The sequence below is a fragment of the Setaria italica genome, chromosome II (genome assembly GCF_000263155.2).
Source record: "Setaria italica strain Yugu1 chromosome II, Setaria_italica_v2.0, whole genome shotgun sequence".
NCBI lineage: Eukaryota > Viridiplantae > Streptophyta > Magnoliopsida > Poales > Poaceae > Setaria > Setaria italica.
Genome location: NC_028451.1, coordinates 16,298,353 through 16,313,677, shown reverse-complemented (window position 1 = coordinate 16,313,677; position 15,325 = coordinate 16,298,353). Strand labels below are relative to the sequence as shown.

The window sequence follows — 15,325 nt, the reverse complement described above, 5'->3', positions numbered from 1 at the left end:
CCTAGCACGTGTTGAGGCTGCAACAGTCTTAAAAAATCTTGAAAAATCCCCTCTGAAATTCGCTTTCGGAGGGCCAGGACCTCCTACCTAGACCGGTGCTACTTGGGCTTCCGGTGACCAACCGGTCCCAAACCCGTTCGCTGAGCCGTGACGCGTTTGTGTGACGGCACATGACACGTTTCCGCGTTAACAGAGTTGTATTATTGAGGGTCATTGTCCCTTTGGATCCTAGTTGGGCTGATGTCCTGAAGGTGCATCTGCTGCCTAGACTTCCACCGCCGGATGTTTCCCATTAGTCGGAATGATACCGCATCTTAGCTGACAACGATCTTCAACAGAAAGAAGCAGCCTTGCTTGACCAAGGGCACAAACTTCGCATCCAACAGGAACAAGGTTTTAGCAGATCAAACTACATTCTAAAAAAGACATAATTTTACAAGATTTTAAGAAATACATGAAGTATATGAAGCAAAAAACACAGCGATACAAATGCATGCCAGACGCATCTATAGAGATGATGAAAAAGTCTGGTGCAAGTCAATTCTCTGAACGGGGAACACTAACAGGAAACTATGTAGTGTTTTCCATCTCTGCTCAAAATGGTAATAGCTGATCAAGAGGTGCTGATGCAACATGCAAGGCGAATCTCTGAAGAACACTAACAGAAAACTTTCTAGTGCTCTCCATATCTGCTTCCTCCCGACTCCTATTACGATGGGCATACCAGACGTGAGTTAAAGTGCCCACAAGGCCACAATTAAGCAGGGAGGAACGCACAGGCTTCCTTCTTCAAGAAGCAAGTAGACCACAGTCAAATGCATGATGGCAGTCTAAAAGCATCTTCAAATGCAATTGACATGTCATTGCTTCAACTTCTCATCATCATCCGAACCTTCATCATCATCAGATGACTCCATTCTGTTAGATTCTTCACCTCCATTACTAGTTTTAGTTCGCTTCTCTTTCTTCCGCTGCTTCTTTTGGCGTTTCAAGCGCTTCTTGGCTGTCCGCTCCTCAGCTGCTTTCAGCCTCTCCTCCTTTCGCATTTCGAACAAAGCCATCTCTTTCCTCTTTTGGTAGTCAGCATCCATTCGTGCTAGCCGGTCCTGTTCTCTCCTCCTCATTTGCCGATACTATAAAAGGAAGAATGCTTTACAATTAAAAGATCAGATAATTTTAATGCTAATTCTCAAGCCTCAAATCACTCATTGCATGATTTGTTAAATAGGAATATCGATCTAGAATCATATTACAAAATTTGATAAACAAGATGGTTGAGAATACATTGAAGCAAAAGAAACTTAAGGGCATGATACACCCACAAGTTTCATGATTTGCCAGTCCCATGTCCCTCTGACATGTCCTGACACATAACTTAGTGTCAATATACCCTGAAGGGAAATAAACTTACGCCTTCCTGCAAATGCTGGGATCAAGTGAACCAGATAGAGTAATGATTTTCAGACACTTTAAGTGTCAAGTGAAAGAAGAAATGAGAATGCAACACAGCAAACAAAAAATGCCTTGAATTGTTGCGCGTTACCTCTGTAATACAATATGTCTCACAAAATCAGTAATACTCCCTCCGTTCCAAATTGTAGGTCGTTTTGACTTTTCTAGGTTCATATATATTATTATGCACCTAGACATACACTATATCTAGATGCATAATAATATCTATGAATCTAAAAAGGTAAAACGACCTACAATTTGGAACAACCTACAATTTGGAACAGAGGGAGTATAAACTATTTTCCAGTTGAAGGTTGCAATTCAAACCCATGCCTTTGGGTGGGGGTGGGGGGGGGTGCTATGTCATAGATTTCGGGCCAAAAAGTTCTTATTTATGATTGCCGAATTAACAGGGTTTTTCTGTGGCACCATTTCTTTTAGAACAGTCAGTATGCCACTTGGAATCTTTAAAACTAATTGACACAGGAGACATGAGATACTTCTATAACAAAATTAAATTAACTATGGTCACCAGCTGAAGAAGATTATCAATAGGCTATATATACTAGACACCATTCCATATGCTAATGCTGATCATAATAACACCAGAAATACAACCACTTTAGTAGAGCACTAGAGAAGCAACCAAAATTTTCACCGTACTAAGAATTGCATAAATCAGTTAATTAGCAGTACTAGCTCTCCTGTGCTTTCATGTGGGGATGAAGCAGAATGCTGTTTGCAGAATTGCAGGGTGCAAACCATCTCTTAGCTTTGCAATATCAGCAGAATCAGAGAGAGGCCAACAAGAGAGAATATAGGTTGTCTCTTAGCCAATGAAGACCGTCTCTTGGTGATTTGTGGTATCAGGTAGTGATAACTGAAGAGACAGCTCAAAGATCTTGTTGAGCTAAATAAAGAAAAATTAAGATACAACCATTGGAGGGATCGTGTCTTAACTCTTAAGTGGTTCCTAAGCTTATGTGGGGTCTAGGAAACCTTCATGATAAGTTTGACAACACTTCTGTACATACCCCAAGTCAATTAAGATATAGTTACTGGCTTCATAATCTTATCTTATATTAACAATTCGTTGCATTGGGTATTAGTTAGTTGCCACAGTAAGCGTAACATATAAGCCAAGCAGTCATCACTCGTTCTGATACTTTGTCAACACATTTCCGATTCTTTCCTGATACATCGAAACCCTAATCCCTCATTCTGCCTATAAATACACAGTATTAACAAGAAAGAATAACAACAGACATGATGAATTATTATATAAAATAATAAGAAATCGGGTATTACAGTAACCTTTTAAGTGATGCTTACGAATAATGTGTGTATTATTATTTTTATTTCTATTATGCGATTATATAAATATAAATATAATTTATATATTCGTGTATCCCCGTATCGGTGTTTTTGGAAAAAATGTCGTATCAGAGTATCGCCATATTGCGTATCCGTATCCATATCGGAGTATCTGTGTAACATAGCTCGTTATCTGAACAAAAATTCCATCTACCATTCCACCACCAAGTTTAGGTGCCTTTGCCCTTGTCCCCATATTCCCCATGATCACCAACTATGATTCCAAGCACAAAACATCGGCAGACATAACACATATACACTTTTAGAAGCAGATGCTAAGATGACACATTATTCAACATCTAACCTAATAGAAAAATCCCAACTAAAGTTGAACCTGCAATAAAGGCAACTCCAGAATGAGAGCATCAAACAGCAATTTTAGGTTCAGTTCTAAGCAGAAAAATAATGCCAGAATGAATAGTTCTAAAGATGAAAAGAATGACTAATCCCATTTTCCTAACTTACTAGTTGCAACATATGTCTATTAAAAGACTAGTCAAGCATTTTTTGTTTGACCATTGATAGTCAAGCATTTTTTATGTTTGACCATTGATATATAAAAACCCACATAGATTGGTAACATAGTATTGATGTTCCTAGATCCATCATGAAAGAATTTTCATATGTATTCTTTTGTTTGAAAAAGGCAAACTTTTAGAAATCACTAGTCAAAGTGTCACCTTGTAGACAGTGTCCATGTCTTGAATGACTTAAATTTTGGACCAGATGTATTACAAAGCTGTACTACAATCCTTGGAATTCATTTCAGTGAAAGAGTCATAATCACAAGAAACTGTCCTTTAATGGTAAAAAAGATATATATCTACGTGTTTGATAATCAAGCAAGACTTCTTTTATTTGAGCAAGATTTTTTACTACAAGAGAGAACATCAGAATAATGCCACCTGATTACTCATCCAATCTCAACTATCTATCTTTGTACTTCTAGCTTGAGTACATTCATATGGGGAACATAAATTTTAACGGAATGTCCACACTTGCACAAACAGAGGAAGCGAGGGAGAGTACCTGGTGGAAATCACCGGAGCCGGAACCAGCAGAGGACCCTGATGTGTTACTGACACGAACAGGGACATTCTCCATGATGCGCCTGAGCTTCACCTCCAGGTCCTCCTCATCCTCCCGCAGTTTTACTCCTCCTGAGCCCTTTCCTGCAGGATCAACCAGAACCAGCTCCTTGCCAGTGTCACTACCAGAAGCCTTTCCTGGTGGTGCTATTGGGACTAGCTGCTGCATGTTGCTATCTCTGCTGTGAGTTGTCATTGCAGGATACAACTCTACTTGTCTTTCAAGCTGCCTGCACATAAACAAATGATAATGGATATGAACGCTTGGTTTCCATAAAGTATGGCTGCATTTGGACAACAGGTTCACAGATTGAAATTCCTAGTTCCTATTAGGCTTAAACAAATACCCGATGGAGCACACACAAAAGCACAATAATGTATGTCAATAAGCATGTTAAGTCCTGCACGGAGCTGAATGTAGGAAATGTTGAAGTTCAGAATTGCAACATTAACTGCTAGAAATTAAATGAAAATACGTTGAAGTTAGCAAAGTTTGAATTATCTAAAATTTGAATGGGCTTAGGAACTGCCGAGAATGAACAACTGGGTGATCATTACCAAATATGTTTGGATCCTAGGAAATGAAATTTGATCCTATTAAAGAAAACATGCATAGAATTTCTTCCATTGTTCTTAAAAAAGTGAACAGCAAGCGGCACAAAAATCAGGACAGTCTCCCAGCTGTGCCCTCTGAAAAATTACAGCAAGTCATAAATCTAACAAAACAATAAACATAGGCCACATGAAGACCTGGCCCCTAAACTGCATGCCAAGTAATGTTATTGACCTATTGAAGTCAGACTTGAGGCGGTAGGAAGTGAATTAACTTTTCTCGCGTACAGACATCCCTAACCCTAGCTAGCTTCTATGGCCCGTAAGCACTGGCAAGCGTATGGTGGTACAGGGCTCTAAACGAGCATTCGAAGACGGTCAAGTTCCTCACCTCGAGCTAGAGCCCAAAGACCGGGCACGCGGTGCCCCTGCTGGATCCTCCTTAACGCCTCTCACAGAAGCCCCAGCGGCCGCCCAAGGGGCTCGCTCCCTACGTCGTGGCCGCCGCCGGCGGCCGTGGCAGAAATTTCTCTTCGTCGGCTAAGCTCTCGGTGGCCTTTTGGGTGCTTGCAGTTGCAGGCTGTGTCGATTAACTTTGGACTGGGCTGGACGACAGAAAGAGGCCCATATCAAATAATGAGTGCAATGGCCCCAAACCTAAGTGCAACCGATCCTCTGCAGTGGACACACCCGTATTTTTTTTTGTTTCACAAATACGTCCCTGGAGATATCATTCAAAATATAGACCCTGAGCTCAGCGCCTTGGCTTTTAGCACTGAGAAAACATGTCTCGGTACCATGACCAATGGCGTCGAGGTCTTGGCGAGGCGTCGGACGTGGTGGTGCTCAGCGCCTTGGCTTTTAGCACTGAGAAAACACGTCTCGGTACCATGACCAATGGCGCCGAGGTCTTGGCGAGGCGTCGGACGTTGTGGTGACCTGGTGCCGATGTGGACAAGGCCTCGGCGCCATAGATCTTGGCGCCGAGGTGTTATCCTATAACTCTTAGCGTTTGAAATGAAACAATACAAAAATGTAGCAAAAGAAGATTCAGTACTAGGGTTCAAACCCAAGCCTTTGGGATAAGACACCCGCATCCTAACCAGCTAAACCACAATGTGGTTGTTGCATGCTCTTCGGAACAATTATAGTTGTTTCATTCCAAACGCCAAGAGCTATAGGGTAACACCTCGGCACCAAGATCTATGGTGGCGAGGCCTTGTCCACGTCGGCGTCAGATCACCGCCATGTCCAACGCCTCGCCGAGACCTCGGCACCATTGGCCATGGTGCGAGACGTGTTTCCTCGCGCCAAAAATCATGGCGCCGAGCTCAGGGTCTATATTTTGAAAGAATACCTCCAGGAGCGTATTTGTAAGTATTTTAAAAAAAAGCTAAAAAAGAAAAAATTCGGACGACACACAGGCATGGCAGCAAAGTGCCCAGCGAGCGGCGGCGGCGGCTCGTGGCGGAAGCGGAGGAGGAGCCACCGCATTCGGCTGTGGCCCCAAGCGCCGCTACGCACCTCAAGATCACGAGGTCCGCATTCTTCTTCTTTGGGTCCTGCTGATTCTACGCACAACACGTGACGTTGCACGCTCGTGGGGGTAATATGCATCACATTGCGCGCACCGTGTAGCAATTTTTCACAGAAGTTATTTAGCAGATGGTTTAGTCGGCCAATTCGTTTTCCTTTGTGGGGACTGACTCACCTTAAAAATTTGGGGACAAGATCACAAGAATTGCATTTGCATATGATATGATGAATGCTGTTCTCCTGAATATTATAACAGATCTAGTAACGGAACATTCATCTCAATTCTCAAATCGCATTGCCATGTTGTAACTTGTGAGTAATCATGAAAGGCGGCAACTGCCAGCCAACAAGGCGAGGGCATACCATGTAATGAGGGTAGCCGAGGGACCTTTATACCACTGAATCACCGTGTGCCTATATTTGATCCTGTTCTATTCATGGGTCCTTTTGTCCTGGAGAGACTAGCTGGACCTGATACATCTCAGAGGATAATATGAATATATGATAGATACAGGATAAGGGGTTGATGAATGAAGATCAGCCTTCCACCAAAGATCGGTGTGGGCGATTTTGGAATGGATGGAATTACTCAAGGATGTCACTGAAAAAAAGCATTTCCTCCGTACTGGACTTGAAGGGTACTCCTATCTTAAACATAATCATGCCCTCTCTTTCATATTCATCTCTTACTGACTATTTTAGATCCCTCTCTGCATGATTTATTGATCGCCATGCAACTCGTCCTGTTCACTTCAGCTTATAAGCCGGCTAAAAAGTTGAAACAGCTGATTTGTTGTGAGAGGAAAACACTGTTTGGTGGTTGATAAGCTGACTGAATAAGTTGAAGCGAACAGGCCAAGTTGCATTGCTATACTTGGTGGGTGGGCATTGCAATGATTTATTTTTTTATTATATCACTCTTCCATGCCAGCATTGACACACTTCTTGAAGGTGGTCTGCGCCAAGGTCAGCTAACAGAAATTACTGGACCATCAGAAGCATCTTCTGGTAAAACATAGGTGAGAAAATCAGTTATCTTTTCTACACTCAAGAGATTTAGGGTACTTTTGGTTGGGCTTTCCAACCTATTTTTGCTTTTGCAAAAGCTAAAAGCCAACCAAAGATGCAACCACGAATCATGCCGGCGCCGTTTAGACCATGCATTTCTTTCAAAAATCATACGGGAGTCAAAACTGGTCTTATGCAGACTCTGCTCCAAAATTACGGGCTAAACTAAAGTGCTCCAGTTCTTACAAGATCTAGAGTTTATAGGCTAAAACAAAAGTTGAAACAAGATGTCATACGTGCAAACACTACAGTCCACCCCAAGCTTGAGCTCTAACAGTTCTTAGAAGTGAGTGACCGATTGGTCAGCAGGACCTCAGTAGCGCCCGGAGATCCCAAGTTTGATTCCAAATTCAGTTGTTGGTAGTACGGTGCACACAGGTCTGAACAAAAAAGAAAGTGAGAACAGAAACCTAGTTAGATTCATCAGAGTGAAGGTTTTGTTGAATTGTACTATAATCCATATAGAAAGGTCAGCTGTTCATCGGAGGTAAACAAAATTGGCATGCGAATGTACATATACGCATTTTTTAACTCAAATTAGCTATTTAGTTTGCAAACTTTAGGATCATTTATCGATGTTAAAGAAACATAGGGCCTATTTGGCACGGCTCCACTCCTAAACTCCAACAACTCCATCAAAAAATTCAGCCAAACACCCCAACTCCAAAACTCCATGGAGTTGCCAACTCCATGGAGTTGTAGTGCAAATGGAGGTGGAGTTTTGGAGCACCTCTTTTGCTGCTCCAGAAACCTCTCTTTTGAACCTCCTCGTGGAGTTGGTGGATAATTACCCACAAATGCCACTCGTTATGGAAGAAAACGTTTCGTTCTATTCTGTCCCCGTTCCCTTTTCCCCGTCCCGCGCCTCCCTCCATTGACTCCTCTGTTCCATTCGGATTTGGCCACCGCCGGCCGCACCCCTCGCCGCCGGCACCAGATCCCCCTGCTCCCCGCCGTCGGCCGCACCCCCCACCGCTGGATAAGGCACCCCCCGCCGCCGGCACCGAGCGCCCTCTACGCCGTCGGACCGAGCGCCCTCTCCGCCCGCCCTCTGCGCCGCGGCGTACTCCCAGGCCGCCTCGACGACCCCCCGCGCGCCTCGACGCCCCCGGTCGAAGGTCCCCGCCGCCGGTCGCCCTAGACGTCGCCGCCGGCCGCCCTAGACGCCGCCGCCAGCAGCCTTTGTCCGCCGCCGAAGCCCGCCACTGGCCACAGCGCCCCGCCGGCGGCCACAGCGCCCCACTGGCGGCCGGAGCACCCCACCAGCGGCCGGAGCGCCCCGCCGCCGAAGGCCGCCGCTGGCTGTAGCGCCCCACTGCCGGCCGCAGAGGCCCGCCACCAGGGTTGGTGGCATGTTCTGATCATCTTCCTGGCATTTGTCTCTTCATATCATTACTAGATGTTTTTTAGATAGATAGTTGTTCTTATATAGTGCAAATTAAGCAAAGATTTGGAACACTTGTTATTGGATATGCATCCATAGGATCTTTCATAGCCACAAGTTGCTGCCTGGCCTGTGTTGATGGAATGCCAGAAATTTTGAAAGAAATTCTTAGATTGTCCTGATAGCAGTAGAGACCCGTAACTGATCAACTTGGACTATATATAAATGTACCTGGTCAATATTTGAAAGTGAAACTCAACTTGGCAGATAGTATAAAAGTGGTCTTGTCCATTCTAGAACCGTGCATATGATTTTTTTTTCTTTATTAGTATTGTATGAAAGAAACACAAGTGTAAATTTTTTGGATCAGTCTTTATCAGAAGCTTTGACACTTTGCAGCATGGAAATGAAGGCATCGTTTAATGAACTTTCAGCCACATGAAAGGATAGCATTTGCAACCTCTTTAATTAAATAATCCTATTTTCTAACCACCATCACCTAAGTGCTTATGAAATAGCTGAAATGGTGTTAATAGCAGTTAATATATTATGAACTTTTACTTATATCTTACTATGCCACTTACAAAAATCACGACCACTAATTGTCTAATATATTATGAGAATGTGAATGTGACTGAAATTAGGATGTTCTAATTAGATAAATTGGATAGTACCAATGTTGTAGATTAATGGTTTCTAATATGACATTTGTGAGTTGGATAGATGCTTGAAATTGATTGGAACTCAGAGAACACTCAGGTGTTGTGTATGTTATTTGCCAAACAAGTTGGAAAAGGAAATCGACCAAACACACACTTGAATGCACTTGGGTATGCTGAGGTTGAGAAAGGGTTCAAAGAAAAGACTGGAATTACGAAGGCTCAGATCAAGAACAAATGGGACAAGTTAAAGGAAGATTTTAAGGCATGGAAGAAACTAATGCTGAGGCAAACAGGGACTGGTTGGGATCCTATAAAGAAGACTATAGCTATGGATGACGAATGGTGGAAAAAAGCTAGAGCTGTAAGTTGGTTCAATTTTGATGATATATTTGTTTTGCATATGTCGATTTTGTTGGTAATGCTTATAATAATACTATTATTTTTCTTATTTCAGGACATTCCGGGTTGTGGAAAGTTCAAAAAGAAAGGTCTTGAGAATGAAGATGAATTAGCCAAGTGTTTTTCTGACATAACTACTATTGGTATTGATCATTGGTCTCCTCATTTGGAGTATTAAAAATGAAGTGGCAAATCCTTTACAAGATGCCCGGTTATTCAAGGATCACACAAAAGAAGATTGTTGCTGCTACTATGGTTCTACACAATTTCATACGTGAACATGCTAGCGTTGATGTGGACTTTGCTAATTTTGATAGAGATCCTACCTACATGCCTACTATTCCGGAAAGATACAACAAGTATGCCGTGTCTCAACATGCCTCCGATGGATCAACTTCGGAATCAAGCTTTGTGACTATGGATACCTTTCGTGATAGTATGGCTACATCAATTGCCCTAGCATGGAATTAGTGCAATGATTATTGTAACGACCTTATTTTGGAACTATGAATTTATTTCAAAATTTTAAATTTTTGGAACATGTAATTTATTATTATTTTGGACTTCAATGCATGTACTTTCATTTTATATTTGTGATAAGTAGTTCAAATTGAATCAGGGGCAAGAAAGGCAATCTACCCTCAAACTCCTCTTTTCTCGAGCTAGGGACACCCTCCCAGCCAAACACCCTCCCCAGACAGCTCCAACTCCATCCAGAGCTGGCTCCACCTGGAGTTCTGGAGTGGAGCAGCTCCACCTAGAGTTGGAGTCATACCAAACAGGGCCATAATATGTATGTGAGTCGAACATACTAAATATAAATTTACTGCTTTCGTCCCAGTATAAGTGCACGGGAAGGATTTGAAAGAAAAATTAGTATGGATAGAAAATAACAACATAGGAAAGAGCGTTGATGCGAGGCAAGCAGAAGCCACTACGGGAAACAGGGAAGATGCCGAGTGCCAGGGGCACTCGGCGAAGCCCCAAAAACACTCGGCAAATAACACGGCAAAAATTCTGACGGCAAACACTGATTCGCCGAGTGTTTTGTGTCGGGCACTTTTGCCGAGTGCCCAAAAAATACTCGGCAACCAATTATTGAAAAAAATAAAAAAAAAGTCATGCTCCGCCACCTGCTCCGCCGCCGCCGCTGCCGCCACCATCCACACCACCACCAGCCACCGCCACTGCCTCCCGCCGCCACGCCATGAACCCCGCCGCTGCCAGCACCGGATCCGCCGCCTACGAGCACCGCTGCCCGAGCTCCCCCGACGACGAGCACCGGATCTGGGGGGGGCGCCGCTGGGAAGCACATCCCGGGGACGGCGCCGCCGGTGACAGAGGGGAGGGGCGGGGAAGAAGATCCGATGGAGAAGCCGGGCGGGCGGCGGATCCGGTGGAGGGGACGGGCGGGCGGCGGATCCGGGGGCCGGGGGCCGGGCGCCAGGCGGGCGGCGGCGGATCCAGGGGCCGGGGGCCGGGCGGCGACGGATCCGGGGGCCGGGCGCCGGGCGGGCGGCGGCGGATCCGGGGGCGCCGGGCGCCGGGGCCAGGGGTGGCGGGCGCCGGGCGGTAGGCGGCGGTGGATCCGGGGGCCGGGGGCCAGGCGCCGGGCGGGCGGCGGCGGATCCGGGGGCGCCGGGCGGTGGGCGGCGGCGGGGGGCTCCGAGCGGCGGGCGGCGGCGGGAGGTAGAGAGGAGGGAGTAGTGATGGGTGGGAGTGACGGGAGGGAGAGAAGGGGCCGAGCACTTAAGTCTTTGGGCGGCCGGACACTTTAAGTCACCGAGTGTCCTAGGGGTGACACTCGGTGAAGGGTTCTTTGCCGAGTGTCTACCCTAGGACACTCGGCAAAGTTATTTTAAAAAAATTTAAAAAATATCCAACAGTTTCAAAAAACTGTCAAAAATTTACATGAAATAATATATATTCTCTATTCACTGTACAAAAAGTTTTGTAGTCAAATCAAAACTCGACCGTCATTTTGACTCCAAATCTTATGGAATCCTTCTCAACGTTACTATTTTTCTTCGGAAATACTTCGGTTTGTAAACATCGTACGTGATGAAATGTGCAAAACATTCTCAATTTTTTTCCACAGCCTCCACCTATGATATCATCACATCATGACAAATCTCATGATTTTCAGACTTTGCTTATTTTTTTTATAATTTAAAAATACCACTGCCACACGTTCGTGGTCGTGTTTCCTGAACAAGATGTTCGAAATTTCTTGTCATTTCATGGGTCAGGTCTCAAATTGGGCCGAAAAACATGAATATCATTTTTCTACTCATTTTGTTCCATAATTTGAATCACTTGCAGTTCAAATTTGACTTATACCAAAAATTCCCTTGAAATGCAATTAATTAAATAAATATAGCAAATAAATCCAAAAATATACAAAATTTTAACATGGAGTACCACATGGTGTATGTGGGGAGTAGAAAAAATTTCATGGTGAAAAGAGGAAAAAAATTATTTTTTTGCCGAGTGTCAAAAAAAACACTCGGCAAACAGGGGTGTTTGCCGAGTGTCAAATAAAAAACACTCGGCAAACCCCCCTCTTTGCCGAGTGTTTTTTATTTGACACTCGGCAAAGCTCCGATTTGCCGAGTGTTTTTTTTTTGCCGAGTGTTTTTAGCTTGGCACTCGACGAAGAGCTTGTTTGCCGAGTGCTCGAAAAAAAACACTCGGCAAAAAAAATACACTCGGCAATTTTCTTGTTTCCCGTAGTGAGCTAGCGGTGATGCGAGCGGTGGGGAAAAATCGGAACGAGCTGTGGAGAAGAAACAAGAACGTTGTAACTTTTTACGCGGATGGCTGATATATGGGTGCTTCAGGCATTTTTTGATAGATGGGGCTGCATATACTGGTGCGCAACAGGCTGGAACATTATTGGACCGGTAGGCTCCAACTTGTGTGTTTATTTTGGGACTTTTTTTAACTATACAAATGCAGTTATAATTGGGATAGTACATAAGGTTAGAAAATGTTGCACACCAAACAGCGTAGGTGCAAGTGGTCATGCACTGCATACTACTTATATTGAGAAATAGGTCCACCCTTGCTAATAATGCATGTAGACCACGCTCACACAATTGTGGTGCTTGCTAGACTGAACCATGTGTGAAACATAATCCTCACACTCTAAGATTAAAATTCAAATGGTTGCATCAATATATTATACTTGTACCTATTTTTGTTACTAGGAATCACTTGCTTAAATAAAAAGTGTAATAAAAAGTGCAATAAGTATAGTAGAAAAAGTATGTCAAAATTCTATTGATTTTCTAGCAAAGGTATAGAGATCCGTTATGATAAAATATAGTAGTAGAAATAAACATACACGAGTTTTAGAAAATACAACCATATTTCACTATAGCAACGCACGAACATTTTGCTAGTAGCACTAAAAACTGTTAAATAAACAAGAGACGACAACGGCCAGTCTTGTGTTTCTTTTCTTTCTTTCTTTCTTTTTTTTTTTTTTTGAGAGTACCGCATGCCCCTCTGCGCTTCTTTTGGCTGACAGCAAGACAACCAGGACTAGCTCGGTCGGATCTATTTATAGCTATTGTACAAGTGTTGATCGATGAACAGGCCGGCCAGCGATGACCATGGCGCCCCGTACGTCCACGCCCGGCTTTCTTGCCTCGGCGCCCATAAATACGCCCAGCTGCAACATCGATCACCACACACATCCATCCATCCCTCCATCGCTCAAGAAAACAAGCGAGCCTACGAAAACTAACCAGCTTTCTCGCCACGCCAAAATGGCCTCCTCGTCCTCCTTCCTGCTCGCCGCCGCGGCGCTGGTGGCACTGTTTGCCGTCGGCTCGTGCGGCGCAGCGCTCACCTTCAAGACCGGCCCGGGCTGCAGCGCCACCCGCCTGGTCCTCATCCCTAGCGTCGCCATCTCGGAGGTGGAGGTCAAGGAGAAAGGCGCCAACGACTTCTCGGAGCTCAAGGAGTCGCCGGCCGGCACCTGGACGCTCGACAGCACTGCACCGCTCAAGGGCCCCTTCTCCATCCGCTTCGCTGCCAAGTCCGGCGGCTACCGCGTCGTCGACGATGCCATCCCCGAAGGCTTCAAGTCTGGCTCCGTCTACAAGACTAGCCTCCAGGTCTAAGTAACGGGGCGCGCCCATTCTTGAGTCGCATGGAAATTATTTTTTCGGAGAGATCGAGCCCGCGTGCGAGCGAGCCCATAAATAATTTTCTATGGTTCTATTGAGACAGCAGGCATAGGAGAAATACACCATACTGCATGCCCGCATGCCCTTGCCACGCATCGCTGCAGGCCTATATGTGCACCTGATTTAGAATATATTGTTAATTTACATAAGATTCTTTTTTGAAAAGGGTATTTGGTCCACCTTCGAGACGGTTGTATATTTGATTTACACACATTAATTGTTCAAGAGAACATAGTACAACTTGAAAGTAATGCTCGCTTCCAGTCTCAATGGGATGGCACGGAGATTTATGGATATTAAAATCTATGGTACATCAGCAAACTAATTATGAGCGGAGAGGAGAGAGAAATTTTATCCCCGTAAAACTCCGCTAAAGCAGCAAACAAATATCATAAAATACAATAAAATTTACATTGAGGATGTTATTCGTAACATATTTGGCTGCATGGTCACTTCCTCCACGAACCAAAGCGAGCGGAGGGTGCAGGCGCGAGCGTTAATTGCCAGCGCCGGTTTTGGTGCGAGCGGAGGCCACGTTGAGTGTTTTTGCTTGACTGCACGCAGGTGTCGTTTCGTTCCCGACGTTATCCAACAGCAAAACAAACTACTTCACGCCAATCTTCCTCCGCCGGCGCTCTTCCTTTTCCCTCGCCCAACTGAAAAACAAACCGCCAATATCTATATTTCCTATCGGCAAAATCTCCCAACCGCGCGCCAATCCCTTTTCCATCGGCAAATCGATTTAAGCATTATTTGCAGCCATACAGGCATTATTCCATAGGAGTACTGGCATGCCAAAAAACATTGATGAGATTGTGCAATAGGTTGAAACAGCTTAGTGGAATTTTCTAGTTGATAGGGCAAATAGGGTATTTCTCACTCTTTAAGGTTGCTTACGAGAGATACTGAAGGAAAAGGGAGGGGAGCATTACCCTGTCCCTCACATGAAGAAGGCCGTGTTGGAAAGATTGGGAACGCTACCGAAGACATTGCATTGTGATCCATCAATCTTCTCGCTGACCTCCATGGGAATGGGCAGCTTCTCATCGCCGTCCTCCATGGGAATAAGTAGCTTCTCATCGCCGTCCTCCATGGGAACCGGCACTTTGTCTGGATGGGAGGGACGCAGAAAATGGCGATGGTGCTATCTAGGCCTGGTTTGGTTCCTGATTTATTTTTAGCACCCGTCACATCGAATATTTAGATACTAATTAGGAGTAATTAGGAGTATTAAATGTAGACTATTTACAAAACCCGTTACATAAGTGGAGGCTAAACGGCGAGACGAATCTTTTGGATTCCTGTGGGATCGAAACAATCAGTTGCGACTTAATTTTCATGGTGGAACGGAGGGATGGGCAGCCGAGGTTGAGGGTGTTCCGAGGGAGCACTCTACATAGTTTGACACTATGCAAGAACAAATGATGCTCCTATATTTATGAAAATGTGTCATGGGACTGAAAGTGATAGTTTCATTTTCATTGAGAAAGTTAACATGTCAATCTTGCCGACCAGTGAGATAAAGTCATGGCATTGAGACCCAACCAATATCCAAATCGTTTGTTTGCTTTTTGGGGGAAACCTGGTAAGTGGGCATTTTAAAATTATTTACAG

At 44.5% G+C, this 15,325-nt stretch overlaps 2 protein-coding genes across 2 annotated transcripts; one reads left to right on the top strand and one right to left on the bottom strand.

Moving 5' to 3' along the window:
- Nucleotides 1-394: 394 nt before the first annotated feature.
- Nucleotides 395-5,034, bottom strand: LOC101753170 (PRKR-interacting protein 1). Its single transcript, XM_004956221.3, has 3 exons — nt 4,858-5,034; nt 3,856-4,144; nt 395-1,133 (listed from the first exon to the last, which is right to left on the bottom strand). The coding sequence occupies exons 2-3, from the start codon at nt 4,108-4,110 to the stop codon at nt 861-863; spliced, it is 528 nt and encodes a 175-aa protein (XP_004956278.1). The 5' UTR covers nt 4,111-4,144; nt 4,858-5,034; the 3' UTR covers nt 395-860.
- Nucleotides 5,035-13,230: 8,196 nt separating this feature from the next.
- On the top strand, nt 13,231-13,918 carry LOC101752762 (pollen allergen Phl p 2). Its single transcript, XM_004956220.2, has one exon. It carries the CDS (start codon nt 13,289-13,291, stop codon nt 13,643-13,645), a length of 357 nt encoding a protein of 118 aa, XP_004956277.1. The 5' UTR covers nt 13,231-13,288; the 3' UTR covers nt 13,646-13,918.
- Nucleotides 13,919-15,325: the final 1,407 nt, after the last annotated feature.